Raw genomic sequence first — 22,105 nt, 5'->3', positions numbered from 1 at the left:
CCTTCAATTAAAAAACCCCTATTGTATCATAACAATGTCTGTAATATCACAGCAACACAGTAAAAAAGATGCATGGATTTCACAGCATTCAACAGTATTATTACAGTGAAATATTGTATTTTCAAATATATCCTGGCACATCACATGACCTATCTGAACTCAGCACTGAACCTGAAGGCGCCATTTCCTTTTCCTCTTCTGGGGTGAATGGAGAAGGTGAGTTACCTGCATAACGTCTGTTTGCAATACACCCATGTTATTTTAAATGATATTAATATTTACTTTCAAATAAATGTTTATCACATGGCACAGTTCATATTTTCTTAGCAAGTGCCCGAAATTGTCAAATGTTCTCCTACAGTATTTGCTAATCGTGATAGCTGCCTTTTTCAGCTATCCAGACCGTTACCTTAGCTACCTAGTTACTCGAGATACGACAAGGCCATATGTAGGAGTAATTGGCGAACGGTAGCTACCAAGCGATAGACAGCAAATATGTACAGATTGCATGTTTTTTACAACATGCCCACAATCATAATCTGCATCCGCGATGTTCTGGCCTGCTATGATCCAGACTCTGACAAGGCTGCCTGCATCCTGCTGCTCCTAATGTCACACTTCAAAGAGCCGAAGGAGAGTTTGATTTTGAAGTTGAAGTAAGATTTTTTCAATTGAAATATTTAAAATGAAAAATGAGTGATTACATTAGATGCCATTCATTACCTTGATAACTGATTTACGTCTGACCAATGAATGATATTTATCCTTTAACGTTAGAGCTATGCTATTGCATGTTATTATGTTACAGCCATGTGCCACTGTTGTGGGTTAATACTGCAAAACTCCCCAGCACCCCCTGCTTGATTATTCAAGGTAATGTTACTTGGATCTTGTATTGCCATCTCTGACTCAGTATTTTGTTTTAATTCTTGGAATCTACGTGACCACAATAAATAATTATAATAATAATCACATTTATATGGCACTTTACATCAGAAATGGATCTGAAGTGCTCTTAACACATGATGTGGTATCTGTTCATTTCAGGTAACATGATGAAGCCCTGTGGGTGGCTTATATCAATCGAGGGACATGTCGTAATGGGCCCACACCTTTTGTTTTTACACAGAGTAGCAGCTTTCTTCAGCAGCTATTATGTCTTCAACCTTGAGTATCCTACCACTGAATCGTCAACGCTGGAGTTCATTCAAAGGTATTTTATAAAGATCAAATTTAATCTTGTAATTCACATGTACTATAGGCTTCCAACTCAACGATTGTCCTGAAGTCTAAAATTCTGACAAAGACAGTACCTTAGGCTTGCCTGGTGAGACCATACGGTTTTGCTAAATCATTAAATTTTGCTCTGCAGTATGGGTATCTGCACGTTACACTGACTGTGGTCCAACAAATACCTACCAGTCCAATCACAGTTGTTTATTTTGTTTTAGAGCGGGCTATATGATTTTGAAATGTCTTGTGAAATGCAAATGCATTGAATGAAGTAGAGTGCAGATTTTCTTTGAAAGCAAAAAAAAAAAAAAATGCTCTCAGACCCTGTTGAAAAGGACGTGTTTGTCATACTTCCAACAGGGTTTAATTTACCAACTGGCCAACTGCGTGAAGACGCATTTGAACGAGATGCTGCATCTCAAGTGGGCTATCCTAAATAAATTGAAATTGAAATGAAGTGGCTGCGCATGTTGATACAGCCCCTCATATCAAAATCAACTAACAATGCCCAGACTACTTTGCCTAAGGCAAACCTAACCTGAAGCACCCTGGCTATGAATGGCTAAAAATAATTTTATGGTGAGAGGAAGATCCAACAAGTTTGGATTATAATATGGGAAAAGGCACAGCTGAACACCTTGATAAATGCTGCCTGCAATACATAAGTCTGTTTAAAACTGAAACTATCTTTGCTTATTAACAGGTTCTTCTTGGGCATCAGTCCTGTCAGAGGTTCAAAGACCAAGAAGTGGACAACAATGAATCCTCATGTGAGCACTCTTTTGAGGAAACTAATTGACTTTGAGTGGGCATCATAGGTTTTTTGCTGCAGCAGTTGTCAGGCTCAGTTTTGAGTAGTTCTTTTTGTACTTTTTTTGATGATAACTTTGGACTACAAAATGTTTGTACAACGCTGTTGCCTGTGGATTATAAAATGTTTGAGACTGAGAGCAGCGCCTGACCCCTTCACGGCATCCCTCTATTGTTCTCTCCCTTACTCTTTTACCTTGCCACATAGGCCTCATTCCTAGCCTCTTACTGTTATTGTGACACAGCTGGGTAGTTGTATTGCATGTTTCTGCACAATTTATCTGCATTTTAAGATGTTTTTCGAAATTTTACGAGTAGGTAGTTGAATTCTAGTATAACTTGTCATGCATGTTGAATAAACTTCATTTGGAAATAAATATGCCATTGGGCTAACATTGACTTAAAATCAGAGTTGTGTGTTGATGGGGGAGTGGGGAGTTGATTTTAATTGTACAATGATTGTAAATTCACAGTAAAAGGGAACGCATTACTTTCACAGTAAATTAGTGTCAGTTTGTACATTACTTTCACAGCACATTCTGTAAAAGTACAGGGCCTTGTTGTAATGATGTACAGCAAAAGGTTGTAATCCCCCTGTAATGTGCTGTAATATCACAGTAATTGCTTTGTCATTGAAGCTATGAAGTTACAGCATCCACTGTGCTTTTACAACAATGCATTGTAATATCACAGTTGTGAAATTACAGTAAGTTGTTGTGAGTAAATTTCACAGTATATTGCTGTAATCCTTACTGTGAAAGTCGTGCAAAACTTATCAAATTATTTATTGTAAATTCACATTGAAAAATTTTGCAGTTTAGATATTATGTCAAAAAAACATTAAAATCAGATACCTTTCCGATTAATCTCTAGTTTCACGGTATACATCATAAATTTTAAGAAAGAGCCAAGTCTATCTACAGTGACTTCATGTTAAAATAATATTTTTCCCAAGTACAATAAGAACGTTATAATACAAAAAAACAAACTAGGTTCATAAAATTAAAGATAAATGTCTGCACATGTACAGTATTTCTGTCATTTTAGAGAATTTGTACACTAAAAAAGCAACCATTGGCAAAACAAGCTAAATACATCACAAATATATCAAAAATAGCTCAATTTCATGATAATTCCTGTTAATTAAGGGTATTTAGTCATTTTAGTCATTTCTTGTTCATCTTCACTGATTTGCTGCATAATTGTGGTTTTCCCAAGTAAAAAAACAAAACAAAACAAAACAAAAAACCCAATGACACACTGTATAAACAAAATATGCGCCTTTAATCAAATAGGAATTTCTGCACATTTACAGTATTACAGTGGTTATTTTAGAGAATTGGTCAATGAGAGATTAAACACTGTACATCAAAATACATTAATAGGTATATTTAAAGATGCCACCGGTAAATGTAGGGTATTTAACAATAATTTTAGTAAACTGAACAAATATTCACTCGGAGTCATCCTCTTTCCTATATCAAATACATGTAACCTGCCTTCACTTTATGTCTTTGCTGTGTCCCGAGTTGGAAAGGAGACGCAGTAGTCAGGACTGGATCTCCGGATCTTTATGGCAACTGTGGCAACAGACAGAAGCACACAGAAATTGTGAGCTGTGTGTGAGCTAGAAATGACAAAAATTACTGAAAGTATCTGTGAATCTATTGATATTTCATTGTTTTATTGGAAAACAGGAAAAATCAGCAATTTTTTTTTACAATGTATTGTCCACTCCCGGAGCTCAGGAGGAGGAGAGGACTGCGCGGCATCTGCCTAACGTGTAAATAACATAATATTTTCCTGTGATACTGTGAACACACAATCAAATGCCAATGAAATCCTAAATGTAGAAAATAAAGCCATTAACAATCGTTATACTATACCATTTCCTGTTCTCAGTTCGTCAGCTCTTGATGATTGATGATTTCCATCACAAACCAGGCATAAAGAAAAGGGTAATGTTCACACACTTCAGTCTAATATTTTTCGTGGTGGGGGTTAGCACGAAGTGATTATCAGTCTGATTGTTGTAAACCTATAAAGACAGCGGTGAGCCCTGTGCGTGATGCTACACCATGGCATTGCTGGAGGACTATGGCAATGGCAGAATTAGAAGGGAGAAGGTCTTCAGGGACCATAACGACTTATGATGATGACTGTCTTATGAGCCCTTTTAGATTCCCCAGTGCTGCTCTTGGATCTATGTGCTGAACTGGGTCTAGCATTAGAGAGGGCAACGCGCCGGAACCACGCCATCGCGGTGCAGACGCAGGTCTTCACTTCGTTTTTAAATGCGAAAAGCTCGGTGGAAAGCGTCTTCAATGAGGTCCATGCAAGTGTGCGGTCAGGGGTGGAGCGGGCCACCGGCCTCCTGAAGTGCGGGTAGCTCGTTTTGGATGAGTCGGAGGGCAGGCTTCTTTACAATCCTGCCAAAGTGTGCCACATCATCATCATCATCATCATTTTAACGAGCCGCCGGTCCAGCAGAAGGTTGGTCTTTGCACGCCCCTCCGACCACCTGTTCCGTTTCCATAGTTACGTCACATGGGCGCCACCATATTGGAGGAATCCAACGCTCCCGCTTTCTCAGTCAGAATAGTCTAATTCGAGCAGGAGCAGGACGAACAACCACCAGGACGCCGCGTCTCTCGGTGTGCCTCTCAGCGTCTGTTTGCTGACTCCCGGGTGTGTGTCGGTCCTGGATATCCGGTCAGTCCCGTGGGATGTACCCCGGTCCGCCGCTGTATCCCGCTCCCACCCCTGTCGGATCAGCTGCTGTGATGTTAGCCGGCTAACTAGCCGAGGAGGGAACTCTAAATCGGATTAGCTCCTCTCGGTACCGTCCAAGTATTACACGGCCTCTGTGTACTGTTTTTATTTACCTTCAACGATAGTGTCGGACCTCTCATGTGCGTGTAGCCCGACTCGAAGCTCATCCATCCACCAGGCTGGAGCTGCCCCGTTAGCTCCACTCCTCAACCCGGAGCACACGGGCTGACATCTCGCACCCCGATCAGCTGCCACCGGAGCCGTGAAACTGAACTAAAGATCCGCCCCTGGTCCGACACAAGATGTCCGGGAAGGACAAAGATAAGCAGGAGAAACAGTCCACAAGAGAGCGGCTCATAAAAGGTAAGTGAAAATTGGGTAGGACTCTTATTCAGGGGGTCCAGACCAGGTACAAGGTCTCCATAGTACTGAGCTTTTATTATACATTAGTCCGGTCTGTAGGGCTTCACAGTCGCCCTCCTTCCGCCTCTTATCCGTGGACCAGGGGAAGTACTTTATGGCAGCCGAGGACAGCGCTTGTCCTGTCTCCTTGACATTTAGAATTGATGGTTTCCATTCATTCTGGGACAGCCAGGTTCCCAGCAGATTCCTTCACACTGACCTCAGCTCCTCAGACTCACAGCAACATGTGTTATCTGCCCAAGACAGAAAGCCTGAGCCAAGTCTGAGGTAACTCCTGGGGAAGAAACACCAATCCCCCACAGCTGCTGTGTAAAGCCACATCTCTGTCTGTCTGCAAGGGCACCGGAGGAGTGTCCTGCCAGAGGACTGGAATGCTGAAGTGTTAGCCAGTAGGGAAAGGGGGAGTTGATTGTGGAAAGAATCTCCCCAGTGATGTTCTCAACATGGCCACCCACATGGTGGAGGGAAAGTAATGTGGTGGGGAGGGAGACACAGAACGAAGAGAAAAAAGACGAGTCCAGGCTGGTCTCGCAGAATAGGACACCATTGTAAAAATTGATAAATATCGGTCTGGTCAACAAAAGAGGGCTCCTGATTGGATGAAAGTGGGAGTAGACTGCAGTGATGTTCCCAGTGGCTTAACTGGTAGACTGCCTAATACACCTCTGTTAAGCACTTCCTCTGCTGTTGATCTGCTGTCTTCTCCCTTTAAACTGCAGACAGTCAGACCTGGACTTATAGAGACATTTCCTTTTTGAAGCCATCTTTGCTGGTGTCAGATCTATCTCCACCGTCTGCATATCGCTGCGCCCTCTCTGTCTGAAATAAAATCAAAGTGAGGCCAGGATAGGGGATGTATGCTTGTGCAACCACACCATGCTGATGAAAACTGACTAACTGAGAGGACAAATAAACCCCAGGCCTGGCATTCATTAAAAACTAGAGCAATCTGAAGTGGACTCTACCTGGCCGCATCCTTTGTAATTCAATCCTGCTTTATTGTGCAGATTGTGAAACAATAGTCCACATATTCTAGATGCTGGCTTGTATCACTGTCCAAAGCATCATCGTAGCTGGCCAGGATGGCATATAGTAATGTCTTTGTGTCTTCAGTTGTTTGTTGTTCTGCCAGACAGTGTGGGTGTTGATGCAGTGCAGCGCAGTTTTCCTGTGGTTGTGAAGAGTTCATGAAACATTACTGCTAATTAGACCGGACAGTCTCTAACAAGAAGCTGCTAGATACTTGTGGCAGCTTATTACTTATAGCAAAACATTTGTCTTCATTGGGTTGTATGTTGGAAAAACAAGAAGTGTCACCTCAGTTTTGCTGCTTTGGGCTGTGCCATGCCAGAGATTCATTAGTATCCGTGTTTGAACAGGCAGTGCAGGTTGATAATGGCAGCGTGGGGGGCGGTTTGTCCAGCAGATAGATGCTTATGACCATGGTCAGTGTCACACCCTCCATGAGTCTGAGTCAGTGTTGCCGTGTTTCTGCTCCCTTCAGTGTGATGAGGCCTTTAAATAAACAGCCTGAATCCTGAAGCTCTGGCTAATTGAGGCTTTACCTAATCTATTCTTAAGACTCATGGCTCACCCCACAGCTCTTTCACTGGACAGCCATGACATTCTGTTACTGTTCTCAGCACAGGGCATTCAGGCCAGAGCTGTGGACATCAGGAGTACTGAGGAGAAAACACAACAATAATAATAATAATAATAATAACAACAATAATAATAATAATAATAATAATAATAAAAACTGCAGGCCTGAAAGTAACCATATCATCTGGCTGCCTCTATCACACAAGGATGGATCTGGACCACTGGTTGGACATGTCTGTGATGTATGAATAGAGTTGATATAGATATGATCAGGATCCAGGATCAAATTGTCAGCTCACGCTGTTTTCGATTATGAATGTATAGGGATGCCCATCACAGTGACATGGCCTCACAGTGTGTTTTGATAGCTAGTGTCCTGCATATTGCAAGCTCGGCCCCTTACTGGACACACCAGCTCTGATCCCTATTACCTTCTGTTCAGCTGTTGAGCTGGCCCTAAAGTGACTGTTGGATAACACTCTACTATTGTTTTGAAGAAGCTCAGCTTAGTTTGCAGAGATAAGCTGCTGTGTTACACACCCATTTACACCCACAAAGAAATGTTTCAGCATTTTTACTATCCCATCATCCCATCTGTAACAATGCTCTTCTTATTAATATGCAAAGTTTGTATTAAAGGATCAGTGATGTCTGAAGCTGCTACATTCACTGTCCATCACTGTTGTACACTTCAGTTCCAACTGGTGCACACTGACCAGCGTTTCGATCATAAATCTCTGAGGGCTGAGCCTCAAAAGCTTTGACCTTTCTGATGGTGGAAAAAGGGATTGTGTAGGTGGTGTGGAGCAGATTACAAAGGGAGCTTGGGTCATATAAGGTGTGGTGCTTCTCATTGCCATGAGCATCCCTCAGATGGCATTATGTAGGTGTCTGACCTTCCTCCCCTGCTAGTTATTTCATCTTGGCTCATTAGATGCAAATGTCAACACTCCTGATTCCAAGTAAACCCACCATGCGCTCTCTCATGTTCTTTAATATTTGACTGCTGTGAAGTTAAACCTGTCCTTTGGTTACAGTATTGATGTACCAAACCCTGTTTCAGCCTCTCAAAGAATGTTACTCAGAAGGTCCTGCTCACCCCTCCCTCTTCGAAAAACTTCTGCTCTCAGCTAATTGTCTCACCATATGATGTTGCTGTCTTCCAGCTGTGCCATACCCTCCCCAACATAAGCTGACCATTAAAGAGCTGTTTGAAGATGGGAAGCCCAACGCAGAGCTGCTTCGTAACCACCTGGTCAAAGAGGGCCGGGTTGAAGAGGACGTGGCCCTGAAAATCATCAATGATGGGGCCAACATCCTCCGCCAGGAGAAGTGCATGCTGGAGGTGGAGGCACCCATCACAGGTAGGTTGGCTGACACCCACCAGGGCACATCAGCTGCACATGTGTACATTTCACTGTGTAGACCCCCCCACACCGCCTGGCAGCCCTGTCAGCCCTGTCAGCCCTGTCAGCCCTGTCAGCTGTGTCTCTACTGCTCTGTTACTGACTATGAAGGAGTAGGAAAGTCCAGTAGAGCTTTCTCCATCACCTGACACGTATTTTGAAAGGGAATCTTCCAACACAGAATAAACGCAGCACAAGCTCTTTTTCCATTACAACACTGTGCTTGTATGCCGGCAACTGACACATGCCCACATCTGTGCCACATCCGGAGGCCTCACAGGCTCAGTCACTCCGTCAGCCCAGCTAGAGAAATGTGATGAGGCTGCATGAGCTCAGTCCAATAACCTCAAGCAAAACACAGTGAGAAACCACTATTTTAAATTAAAGACACTAAATCAAAACACTGATTTGAACTTGAATATCCAGTTTTGTTTGTTAAAGGGAAAATTGGACATGTGAATGAAAATGTCCCCTTGGGCTGTGGAGAGTTGTCATCAGCAGGAGACCTGTTCTGACTCTTGATTGGCTGTTATCTTTTCCTTGTCCAGCAGTTAAAGATGGAGACTTGACTATGTTATATGACTAATAACATCAGCTAACAGCTAACAGAGATAACATGAGGATGCTAATAAACAGCTCCAGTCTGCACACACCAGCGTGAGCATTCAAACACATCATTGAGTCTGTTCATTGTTCTGCTGTCAGAATTGTGGAGATAAAAATGTTTTAAAATGAATATATAATGAAATCCGTTTAAATGAGTCTGTCTTTGTATAAGGGACGTTGACACGTCAGATATTTTTTGTGTGGTTGAATTAAAAGCTGTAATTTCTCCTTCCTGTGTGTTGACAAGCATGCTGCTGCTGTCAGAGTTCATCATTGACATGTTTCATAACCAGACTCAGACAGTTTAAAAAGTATCTGTTGTTGTAACACAAGCATTCAACAGTTGCTAATTGTGTTTGTCCTGTGACAGTGTGTGGTGATGTCCATGGACAATTCTTTGACCTTATGAAGCTGTTTGAAGTTGGGGGGTCACCCAGTAGCACACGCTATCTCTTTCTTGGTGACTACGTAGATCGAGGATACTTCAGTATTGAGGTAAGCCGTCCTGTCCTCATGTTTATGTTCAATATTCTTCAAATGTATTTTGCCCTTCAATGTGTCAAAACCTTTTGTTTTTATTATGTAGTTACAAAAAAAATAATATTTCTGTTAATCTCATTTTACCTTTTTAGATTTCCATTATATTTCTATAAAGGCTTTTACTGTTTAAGTTTTCATCTCCTGTGAGTAAAATGTATTGAGCTACCATATGAGATCAGTGTTGTCTACTGAATCAGTTTTTGACTGCAGTTAAAATGGCTTCCAGGTTAATGCTGTGGATGGACAATTATCAATCTTTCACACTATAATGATGGTTTGTTGTGTCTGAGGGCAGAACAATGTGACTGTCAAACTTCAGTGTCATAAAATGAGCTACACGATGGGCAGGTAGTGCTGGTTCTAGTCTAGATGTGGGATATTTGTTGGTAATGAGTCAACATCGACTTTTTTTTAAATCAGACTAATGTTTCACTGCAGAAATTGAGGTTTGCTATCTGAAGGGTAGTGAGGTTTTTGGTCTCATAAACGGTGTTCTAGAATCAGGCTGTACTGGAAGAAAGGGAACTCACCAGACCCATGTGGTTGTGTCCTCCTCCCTGACTGAGATCAGCTGAGAAGATGAACACTTCTCTGGTTTTCCTGCTCTGATTGTTCCTGTGAGCCCGATGCAGCTTCTACCATCTGATAAAACTGTTGGTGCAACAGATAGTCCCTTCATGCCGTTTTTGTTGTTGTTGTTGTTGTTGTGGTGGTGGTGGTGTAGTGATCTACTTCCCTGATCTCAATACTCCTGATGTGTTGAGGATGGGGTGAATGTGCAGAGGCAGTGAGCCAACTGTTAGGGGTTTTTGATGGACACTGGGTCGTATAATGAGGATGATGAAATATTGTAGATGAAAGGACTATACTGAAACAGCAAAAGGAATGACTAATATTATTCAGGGCTGTCCACTGAGGACCAGCAGCACTGACCCTGATGTCCATCTGCCCAAGGACATAGAGACGTCTGCTTCTCTTCACAGCTGAAAGGTTACGTCATTTAGTCGAGAAACCATCTGGTTATTATCATTTTCTCTGACCTTAGACTTATAAAGACCTCACCAGGTCTTAATTGGTGGACAGCTGAAATTAGTTGCTCATTTATCTCATTACAAAACAGTTTTTAAAAGCATGATCATAGTGATATTCACATCTGAATTTGAACATGCCCTTTGAATGTTGGGAAATGTGCTTTTCTTTTTAAAAGATTTTGTCCATTTTACACACTAAATGAGGAATCAGGGACATTAGATGATCAGCTGATGAATTGATGGCATCAGTGGTCAGTGCCTGGTTTGGTGCTGACGTTCAGGTGCAGGTGATATAAAGGCTCACGAAAAGGCTCCACAGAGTGAGCTAATTTCACTGAAACATATCACTGATGTAGGGAAATGGAAATCAGGAGGTGGTTGCCATGGTAACAAAGAGTCACTGCAGCCTCTTGAAGTGGCCTGTTAGCATCACAGACAGTTTACTAAAGACTATGTCCAGTGAATGTGGGCAGCATTCAGTTTTATTCTGCAAACTTGTTTATCTATTTGGAGTTATGGCTTTGATCCAGAGAATGTCCATATAGCACACGTCTTAATTAAAGCTCATGTCATTGTGTTTTTAAACCAGAGCCTCAACAATCGTGTGAAGGAAAACACAGGAACCTAAACAAACAGAATTTCTATCCTCTCCTTATTAAAACTGCAGTATGAGAAGTAACAGCCATGGGGAGTGCTGAGTCTTTTATTTTGGCGGCCTGAGCTCATGCTCTGTGGTGATTCAGCTACTGATGGATGTTTTACTGCATATGTTCGGCTGATGATGGAACTAATCCATGTCTGTATGTGACAATCAGAAAACCGATCGGGTGCTGGTTTGTTAATCAATAAACATTAACCTGACATGTTCACTGGGTGTTCTTCTTGTTCTCTTGAAGCTTCTGTTTTCACAAAATCAAAAACTGGATCTTTGAGATGTGGACAAAAGAGACAAGATACTGAAAGTGATTTAGATATTTTAATAGAAAATGTAAGTTAATTGGGAGAAAGAAACCTCATGATTAATCATTAGCAGGTAATGATCCTGTGTATGATGATGAACACAGACAGGCCTGCTCTCAGCTTCTGCAGTCAATTGACTGAACATCCAAACCTCCCTCTGACATTTCCCTCTCCTGCTCTTCTTCAGTGTGTTCTCTACCTCTGGTCACTCAAGATTAACCACCCCACCACGCTGTTCCTCCTGCGTGGGAACCACGAGTGCCGGCACCTCACAGAGTATTTCACCTTCAAACAGGAGTGTAAGTGCAGCTGCTCTGAAGACATTAACAGGAATGTTATGTGTAGAGAAACAGTGTGTCTGCTGACGACACCCACACATGAACACACTTCTATTCCTCTGTCACAGCTATGTGGGTTGGTGTGTGTGAAGCATGCGCAAACATAGACACTCTGGCAGAAGGCAAAGATAAACTTGCCAGTTGCAAATACATTTCACTCAGTATGGTACACTTCCACACAAATTCTCACAGATATACACACTTTCCCACACACACTTGTGACACTTGTTGGGGTAATCCAGGTTGATGCTCAGAACTCTCAGTGGAGGCCTGTCCAGTGAATTCCTGAATCACATGACCAAGTCTGCTATGCACATGAAATGACCAGTTTCATCATCTGCGTCTACTACTTCTTCAGCTGTCTCATCATTGAGTTTAAAATTAAATAATAATGGAGATGCACGAAAGGACCGAGACTCAAGGACTTAAGTGAGAACTGTGTGAAAGACACAATCTTCTGAACACACAGCATCAACTTAATGTACTAGTGCTCAGATCAAATTGGAACCTAGAGTTTCTACTTAGATTTATGTGTAAGTGTAAAAAAGTGACCATGGAAGTTAGGAAGACAAAGTGAAGCAGATTTTCATTTAAATTGCAACTGGAAGACTGGGAATTGGAATAGGCAGATGCACTGTAAAATCTGTTAAGTGTTGAATAATATTTTAATAGATCAGGCTGGACTTTGACCTTCAAAATGAAATTATATTAGTTTATTGTTCACATCAGTTTGTACATACATGAAGCAACACTGTGTTGGTGCTGACGTCTGGAAAAAGGACACAAAAAAATAAGTTTAATCACCAGAAGCTTGAATCTACAAACTTTTTCTGTGTGCCTTGAATGACTTGATGCTGTCTTTGCCCACAACACTGATCCGTCCTGTCTGCTCCTGGTCAAGCCTGGAAACGATCATCAAACTGCTGATCTGACCTTTGACCTTCATCACTGCATCGCTATCAGGGAAAATAGCAACGGATTGTTCCGATGAGCTGGTAAAGTAAAACATGTTGTGTGTCTCCAGGCAAAATTAAATACTCTGAACGGGTGTATGATGCCTGCATGGAGGCCTTTGACTGCCTGCCCCTGGCTGCTCTGCTCAACCAGCAGTTCCTGTGTGTCCATGGTGGTCTGTCCCCAGAAATCAACTGCCTAGATGACATCAGAAAAGTATGTTATTGACCTGACTCATCAAATCTATGCGTCTAATTCATCACAACCACTTCCTTCATGGCTGTGTGTTGTCTACTCCACAGTTAGACCGGTTTAAAGAGCCTCCTGCGTTTGGGCCAATGTGCGATCTGATCTGGGCCGACCCTGGGGAGGACTACGGCAGCGAGAAGACGTCTGAACACTTCAACCACAACTCTGTCAGAGGCTGCTCCTACTTCTTTAGGTAGTGTTGTTAATGAGCTGCATCACAGGCTGCTGGAGGTCGGGTCACTTTTCTTTTCTGGGTCAGTTTATTAAGGAAGTAAAAACAAAATCTCCTTTTAAAACCAGTAAAATAAGCCTTTTGAAAATAGGGAAACTTGACAAAGTATGTCAACAGACCTACTCAATTGCGCCACAGACTGAAATGTCTCAACAGTTTCTAATTGATTTCATGAAATCTAGTTCAAATGTTGGTATTTTTTATTTTATTTTATTTTATTTTTTTTTTACTGTTTTACAGAAGGCCGAACTTTCCTTTGATGCCACCACAGGTTGACTTTTTTTGTGAGTGAAATATGTCATCAAACATTATTAGACTTGTCATTAAATCTCAAGATGAATTAAAAATAATAATAATAATAATCATTTCATCATCACATTGCCTGGTTAGTGACCATTCAGGTTCGTGTCATCTGCAATTTGTAATATAATTATACCTACCGAACTAACAAAGCTAATATTAGCATGCTAATATGTTAGCAAGTTGGTTTAGAAGATAGTTCCATGCAGTAACAATCAGAGATTTCAGACTTGACTTGGACTCGTACTGAAAAGACTTCAGACTCGACTCGGACGCGTGAACAATCATTACGTTTTCTTTTTCTGGCGTATTAACATTGGGGAAAGTTTGAAAAGTCTGACGAGTTCAACCTCCTTTTGGTCACAGTAATACCCATATTAGGCATCGGGTGCGCGCCTGCACTCGTACCTCAGATGACGGTAACTATGGTGACCGGCACATCTGCGTCTGCTTCTGTAAAGTTACCCTTTGTAATTACGTTTGGTTATAAAAACTTTAAAAAAAGATGGCAACAACAAAAGAAGCGTAGACTGCAAGTCTATGTTACCAACGTTAAGGACGCTGGATCAACTACCTCAAATTTGGTCAGGCACCTGAAAACTCACTGGATCGGTAACTTACGTTAAGTCACATTAGCGCATATGGACGGTTAGCAAACACATTTAGCTTAGTAAGAGCTATATAACATTAACTTAGTTTGCTACTAACTTTGTAATTCAACATTTGAAAAGATGAGTGAGTGTTAGTTTGCTGACCACACAGTGAGTGGCGCTGACACGACGTAAAAAATGGACGGGTAACGTTATGTTCGGCTGCCACCATCTACTGCCTAACGTTAAACAGAAAAATACATAGTTCTACTGTCGGTTTACAGGCTTATTGTTGACCACGTAACGTTAACGTTACAGGTTTATCAGGTTACCATTACACTGGATTAGAGATGATAGAACGCTCATTACAAAGAAAAGAAACATGAGAATTGAGACTTCACTTGGACTCGTGACCAAAGACTTGTGAACATCTCTGGTAACAATTAATCAAAATAAGTAAATGAAACGCAAAGTCAGACGTCCCAGTTTGAACTGATTGTCCTGGACTCCACCCATTCTGACATATTTCTCAATTATTTTTTTCCAAGTATTGATGTGCTTCCTGTCCTCCTGTAGCAGCTGGTGATGCGTCAGACTTCTTTCTGGTAGCTGGTGATGTTTGATTTGACACAAAGACCTCAAGTCAACAGATGCTATACCACCAGACTGAATCCATCCCCACACTCCTCCAACATTTTAATCAGTGAGCCTCTAATTATTTTATGCAATCTGCTGTTATGGAAAATAGAATTACATTGAATCTTAAAATTTGTTTAAATGAGGCATCCTGATTTAAAAGGAAAAAAATCACTACTTTGAAGTAACTAATGGTTAGTACTGAGGAAGATGCTAGTGGATTCTTAAAGATCTGGTCAAAAAAATCCTGCCCTGATCTGAAATCCACTCATCAGATTGAACTTTTCCTGATGTTGATACAATTTTTTTCTGGCTTACTTGGCTGATAAAAAAAAAAAAAGAAGATAGTTGAGCGTTTTTGGAGCAGCATGGTAGAATAGTGGTTAGTGTTGTAAACCCACAACAATAAGGTCGCAGGTTTGATTTCTGTGCGGAGTTTGCATGTTTTCATCGTACTTGAGAACATGCCAAAGTCCAAAGACTTGTACGTTTAGGTGTGATTGGTTTTTTGTCTTTGTCTGTCTCTATGTGTTGTCCCTTCAATGGACTGGCAACCTGTCCAGGGTGTGCCCTACCCTTGCCTAGAGCGAGCTGGGATTGGCTCCAGCAACCCCTGTGACCTAGAAGCGGGCAAGCAGTAGAATATGAATGAATGAGCACCTTCGGCCAGCTCGGCCCATCTTCTCATGGCAAAGCCCTACAGATTCAGTTGAGAGGCCAGCAGAGTCCATAAATACCAGGGTCCTGCCTCTGGATGTGCATCATCTCCCACCACTGAGCACAGCTCTAAATGCTAAATATGAACCTGTTTTCATCAGCTAACACCAGAGTTTAGATCAGTGTTTGGTGGCCTCCTTCTGTTCCTGTGGTGGTTGAAGTTCACGAGGAGCTCTCACCTGCTCTCTGCTCTGGTTGTGTCTCTGCAGTTACTCAGCAGTCTGTGACTTCTTGGTCAATAATAACTTGCTGTCAGTGATCAGAGCCCATGAAGCCCAGGATGCAGGGTAGGTCTGGTCTTTTGTCTCTCCCCAATAAGTTGAGGGATACATTTGATGAGTCTTTTCATTTGTGGCTGTGCAGGTATCGGATGTACAGAAAAAGCCAGACCACAGGCTTCCCCTCACTAATCACAATCTTTTCAGCTCCAAATTACCTTGATGTCTACAACAACAAAGGTCTCTCTCTTCTTCTCACTTGTATTATTCCTCTCATCTTTACCAGTCTTCAGTCCCTGAATCTCTCCTCCTGTCTCTTTCCCCCTGTCAATCCTAGCTGCTGTGTTAAAATATGAGAACAATGTTATGAACATCCGACAGTTCAACTGCTCCCCCCACCCTTACTGGCTGCCCAACTTTATGGATGTCTTCACCTGGTCTTTGCCTTTTGTTGGAGAGAAAGGTATGTTTTTTAAGAAGCCCAGGGCAATGGAAGGAAGAGTAAAAGCCCCCAGTCCCAGACCATTACAGACTGATCAATCAGTTAGAAGCAGCTGTTCATTAATTGCCATAATTCAAAAATTCATGCACTAATTATACAATTGTCTGTTTTCATGGCAACAATGTTAGTCTCTGTTTGTTGTCATTGATAGATAACCTCATCACAGATCAGAATTAAAGTCCCTCAAAGTCTGACATTGGTCAGATGATCTAGTTTAAGTCAGATCAGGAGTTTTCACAACTGAAAGAGAGTTTGTTTTTTCTCAACCTCAGCCAACCTCGCTGACACTACTAGGCAACATTTCTTCAGTTCAGTCCCCCCCCCCCCCCACCCACAACCATGATGGATAAGCGTTTGAAAATGAATGAATGAAAGAAAGTTAACTTTTTTTAAAGCACATTTTGTTGCTGCCTGTTCAACCTGAGGAAATATTTTAAGTTGTGAAGTGTGAAGATTAGGTTCCTTCAGCTCTGGATTTGAAGGTTGAATGCGATGTTGCCCCAAACTATCTGCTCTCTCCCACAGTGACGGAGACGCTGGTGAATGTACTTAACATCTGCTCTGATGATGAACTCATGTCAGAGGGAGACGACCTATATGAAGGTGAGGACGTGGAAAGTTACTGTGTCCTAGTTTGTCTGACACTAGTCCTGACACATAGCTGGCAGAGGATTCTGGGAACTGCTTCATCATAATTCAGTGTCTGATGTCAACGGAGCTTTGAAACATACCATTAGTCTCAGTCTATTAATTTTAAAGTGAATTATGAGCACTTCTGTATGGAGGACTCAATGTGGGCATGTACTGAGTGTTCATCCTGCATTCTGGACTGTCTCCAGGTGGCACTACAGCGATGCGTAAGGAGGTTATCAGAAACAAGATCCGTGCTGTGGGGAAAATGGCCCGAGTCTTCTCTGTCCTCAGGTCTGAACCTTTATCCTGGTCTTTCTCTCTCTACATTAGACTCCTCATGTGTGTCGGGTTCACATTAAATTGGGACAGTGGGGGGGCAGTGGCGACGAGCACCTGGAGAAATGAATTATGGAGTCAGTTTGAGTGCATGGTGGAGTTGCGTTTGAAAACACAATGTTGGCTGCTCAGATTAAGGAGCTGGCACAGGATGAGTCACCCTGAACCAACACTGTATAATGACATTAGACTTTACTCCAGATTAATGCGGTTGTCATGGTGGGGGCTGTTTCAGAAACAAATTCTGAAACACAGAGAGTCCAGATATTACTTGACATGCCTCCTTTTCATTAACTCTAAACTGATGGATTTGGTTGCTTCTCAGGATGAAGCCTCATCTCTGAAGGGGCATTTAAAGACTCAGCCCTGGTTCTTCTGAGATAGTGGAGGAGAAAACACATTAATTAATGATGGACAAACTTGTTGACACAGATTCTTTGAACTGTTGCCTCAGCTGCTAAAACAGACAGAAGTCATTGCTAACACACTTTCCAGTCTGTGACTAATGTAAGTGATCAGACTGGAGGTATTAGGATTAGGGTTAAGAATGAAAAGCCTCAGAATCAACAGGTGAAACCTAATCTGTGTGTGTGTGTGTGTGTGTGTGTGTGTGTGTGTGTGTGTGTGTGTGTGTGTGTGTGTGTGTGTGTGTGTGTGTGTGTACACGCGCATGCACTAGGGAGGAAAGTGAGAGTGTGCTAACACTCAAAGGCCTGACCCCGACTGGGACTCTTCCTCTGGGGGTGTTGTCAGGGGGAAAACAGACCTTACAGACCGGTGAGTGTCTTTAATATTCATTTAGCTGCTCATCAGTAGGGATCAGTGTAATATAATCTGCTGTGCGTTTTCCTGATCTGTGGTGCATGCTGCAAATGTTACATCATTACTGCGGCATAGTCAATCAAAATAAATGAATAATAATAAAATAAAATGAATAATAACAATAATTCCTAAGAGCACAGATTATACTCTCAAAACGAAGCAAAAATGCAAAAAATTATCAGTAATTACAAAACTGCTAACGGCATAGCTTCAGACACAGCCAGACTAGCTGTTTTTACTCTCTATGCTAACATAAGTTAACCAGCTGCTGTCTAATCATAAATGGTATAATTTGTTTTAATCTCACACTGTGTTAAAGTTGAACTGCTCCTTTCATCCAAAGCTAAGCAACAGAGGACAAATATGAACAGCTCTTTCTTCTGCTGTAAAATGACGCTTACGATACCAGTGTCCAGGTCAAAAATAGTGGATCAGATGGGTCAGTCTGACAAGACCTTAGACCAGTTTGGTGCAGGACGTGATGTTGTCGCTCTGGAAATGGAACGCCCTTTAATGTTGAATCAAGGTCCATCGGTTCTGACATTTGAAGGTTGAGGATCAACCTTCCCACCAGGGAAAGCTCCAGAGGCCTTGCTCCATCCCTGCATTTAGCGGAGAGGCTGAAGGCTGACCTGTTGGGGGGGGGTGGTCAGTCTGTCACCTGGAGGTGGGCACTTATCCTCTGATGTAAAGGTTGGTACCGGGCCTCGTCCGTAAGAGCACATGCTGGGTGTCATGCTCTGCCACGCTGCAGGCTTAAAGAGGCCGTGGAGCCATCGAAGGAGAAACCACATGTTGTGACCTTTCGGAGAATGTCATTGTCCACCCCTCCACCCCCCTAATCACCACAGTTCTTAGCATCAAACAAGAGACAAGACCCTGGTCCAGTTTATGGCCTTGAGGTTTTCAGGAACATCATGACAGGAAGCACCTTATTATGACATAACCCCCTTTCTTGAGACAAAGTGATGAACTAGCTGCTGCTCAGAGATGTGACGAAGATGGTCAGATACAGAAATGATGAAAATCATTTTATATTTCTTGCTCGATCAATTCTTTGTCATTGCTGTTCAGAGTCCAGGTCTTCTTAGACTCTCAGGGCTGGAGGCCTGAGGGGATCTTGGTTCTAAGAGTCTAAGTCATCAGGACCCTTTAACTTGATGGCAGCTGCCTACCCAGTCTCGTCCTGTCTATCTCCTGGCTAATCGTCCTGGCTAACCCTAACCCTGTCTGATACCCCACTCCCCAACCTTTACAGTGTTTCAGTTTCTGTGTGTTGAGCCTCCCTGTTTTCGGGCTCTGGTCTATACCCTGTGTGTTGACTGATCTGGCTCTGTATTATCTCACTGTTGTTTCTTGTCTTTTGCTACCTTTGACTCATTTCTCACCTTCCTTAACAAAGCAACCCTTGAAGCAGCTAAAGCAAAAGGTATGCATGGTCGTCCGTTTGTGTTACCACCCCCCCCCCCCACCCACACACACACACACACACACACACACATTTGACCTGACTACTCTGTTGTTGAGCAGAAGTTAGTTTCTGTGGTTTTGAGGCTTCTCCTTTGGCCCTACAGGTAGAAAAGCTGCTAAGATGCAACTAAAAAAAGAACAGGGACATCCCTATGGGGCTATTTTCACCAGCTAATCCTGTTACACTGCTCAGCTGCAGCTACAATGACTGTCCCGACCTCCAGGGATAGTGGTTGCAGCCGGGGCAGATGTCAGTCATGTTTTAATCAAACAGATATAACAGATCATTATGTGTTTGATTGTGTCTTTTTGTTAAGAAGCAGCTTCAGAATTTCTTTCTTTGTTTCCTTGGAAATATTGAAAGTTTAACTCTGTTTATCTGTCACTCAACAACAACTTTCAATGCCGTTGAACTGTAATTTTAATTCAGCTACAGTTAACTTTGGGGCTCTGTACAGTTAGCATAGCAACTGACTACAGTTAGTGTTTTGATCAAATTAAGGTATTTAAAGCCCAGGCACATGATCAACGATACCTAGTTATACAAGAGGCCCCTGGTGTTTGGTTTTTAAACACCAGTTAAAGCTCAGTGTTGATTATGTTTGACCTGATGATGTGACTGACTGACGGCTGTTATCAAACCCTTCTGTCTGTTCCCACGGGCGGTTTGGGATATTACCGTAAGTAGACTCAAGTGTGAGCTGTTGTTGTAGCTTGTCCCGCCCGGTGTGTGAGCACTAGACGTCCTTGTTTACCTGTGCGTGTATTGTGTTCACTGATGCTATTGTGTTGTCTAGTCCGAAGTTCCGAGCAGATATTAGCAGACAGGAAGAAAGAGATGCAAGTGTGTCAGCTGCCTGACCTTTGACCTGTCTCTTCCTCCTTCAGCCATTCAAGGCTTCTCTCCTACAAGGAAGATTCGTAACTTCGAGGAGGCTCGAGGCCTTGACAGGATTAATGAGAGGATGCCACCTCGCAAAGATGGCCAGCAACCCGATGGCACTGCCATCAACACCAACACCCCCAGCAAGAATGGCACAGGGTAGACTAGAAACTAGAAAATACCACGCCATGAAAGCCCACCCACTGACTCATAGCCCAACACTTGATTCACATCCCACAACCCTGAAGTTTAGACACCTTTCCCTGATTCATAGGCCACACCCCCTGACTTATAGCCCCCTGAACACACTCGAACACACACATCTGTCGGATGAAACTGCACCTTGATCCTCTGCTTGACAGGGGAGGTGCGATGGATCAGTAGAGACACAAGGCGACTCTACAGCATCTCTGAGCATGACAAACGTCTGGGGAGGAAACATATTTATTCAAGAATAATTATATTAGACTTAGCAGCAATGATTGACTGACAAGCTTTTGTTGAAATGTTTCTATACACTGACGTTAATCACCTGTACATTACAGAGGGGTCCTTTAACTCTAGCTCAGATAGATAAGTCCAGAAGCTTTAGTCACTTGAAAGTTTTTATTGTGCTTACCTTGTTTGTTAAGGCATACATCATGTGGCCTCAGCACGTTTGAAATTTTCACAGTGTTTGATTCTGTGTGTTGACAGATAAATTATGTGTTGAAAAGTGACATATATAACAATTGTAAGGAAAACTAATTCAATATTTTATACTTAAAGCAGAAGTTTCATGAGGACTTGAAGATTTTCTACAAAATATGAATGAATCCCCAAAGACGCTGAATGGATTTTTTTGTGCTTCAGCATTTTGACATCCACAGTAACAAGAATTTGTGTAATGAAAGTTGCCGTTTCTGTAGTGGTTGACTTGTTTTCACATGATAGCAACTCGAATGTTCTCACCTGGCTAACCTGCCCAAAAAAATTGATAAAATAGACAGAACATCGTGGCCTTGCTTGCATCCTTGTGGCAAGTTCGTCCTCTCTTGAAGGTCAAGAAGGTCACAGCTCAACACAAAAGGATGTGTTAGACTGATGAGGATGTGTGGGACAGAAGATGTTCTGGATGTTGCGTCCTCAGAATGGACTGATGTTCTCTGTTGCTTAGAGAAGTTTCAGTGTGTTAAACAGATTTATGGCCGTTTCATTGGGTTTGATGTTTGTTTGTATTTTTTTTCAGAAGTTGTTGGTGTCTGTACCTGCTGATGATTTACATGTGTATGCGATACAGTGGACTGAGCCACTCTGAGACCTTTTTGGGCTCCTCTGGGGCCCTCCTCTCAGTCAGTCCCAGCCCTCTAAGATCTGCTTCTTCTTCTGGGTCATGAACTGACGCTGGTGCTGCTTCATGTGTGACTGTAACTGAGCTTTAAGGTTCAACAACTTTTGCTTTTAACACGAGGTGACTCCTGTCAAGATCTGTGTGTGTGAGAGAGTGTGTGTGACCAGTTGGCCTCCAGACTTTTCCTCACAGCATTAAAGACTGTGTCAATAACTTATAACTTTTTACATTTTTAATGTCTGGGGAAAAAACACTGATGCTGAGGTTTTTATTGGCTGAGCTTCATCATCCTGACCTATTAGCTCCAGTTACAGCTCACAAATTGAAAAAATAACCAAAATCTTAAAGCGTGAAAACTGTAGCGTCCAGGCCATGAAATCTTTTACTTAGTTGTAGTGAAAGAAAATAATAAAGCTCAAATACAGCGTTATTTTTTTGGCTCATCTTTGTTAAATTTGCATCAGGAAATTTTACCCTTTTGCTTCTTTACAGCTGATTATCTGGAGTATTCA

General features: G+C 42.2%; 1 protein-coding gene across 6 annotated transcripts; it reads left to right on the top strand.

Annotated features, from left to right (window-relative positions):
* Positions 1-4,606: 4,606 nt before the first annotated feature.
* ppp3cca (protein phosphatase 3, catalytic subunit, gamma isozyme, a) lies at positions 4,607-22,023 on the top strand. 6 transcript variants are annotated; one of them, XM_029509808.1, is made up of 14 exons: positions 4,607-5,178; positions 8,007-8,204; positions 9,223-9,347; positions 11,571-11,682; positions 12,746-12,891; positions 12,978-13,117; positions 15,609-15,686; positions 15,763-15,857; positions 15,955-16,080; positions 16,645-16,722; positions 16,971-17,043; positions 17,768-17,865; positions 19,313-19,339; positions 20,269-22,023. In XM_029509808.1, the coding sequence occupies exons 1-14, from the start codon at positions 5,118-5,120 to the stop codon at positions 20,424-20,426; spliced, it is 1,515 nt and encodes a 504-aa protein (XP_029365668.1). In that variant the 5' UTR covers positions 4,607-5,117; the 3' UTR covers positions 20,427-22,023. The 6 variants fall into 6 exon arrangements, with proteins under 6 accessions (XP_029365668.1, XP_029365667.1, XP_029365666.1 ...); XM_029509807.1 differs by having other exon boundaries at positions 16,959-17,043; XM_029509806.1 differs by having other exon boundaries at positions 16,645-16,743; positions 16,959-17,043.
* Positions 22,024-22,105: the final 82 nt, after the last annotated feature.

This window comes from Echeneis naucrates, chromosome 9 (assembly GCF_900963305.1).
Source record: "Echeneis naucrates chromosome 9, fEcheNa1.1, whole genome shotgun sequence".
In the NCBI taxonomy this organism is placed as follows: Eukaryota; Metazoa; Chordata; class Actinopteri; order Carangiformes; family Echeneidae; genus Echeneis; species Echeneis naucrates.
This window is presented reverse-complemented; position numbering and strand designations above follow the sequence as displayed.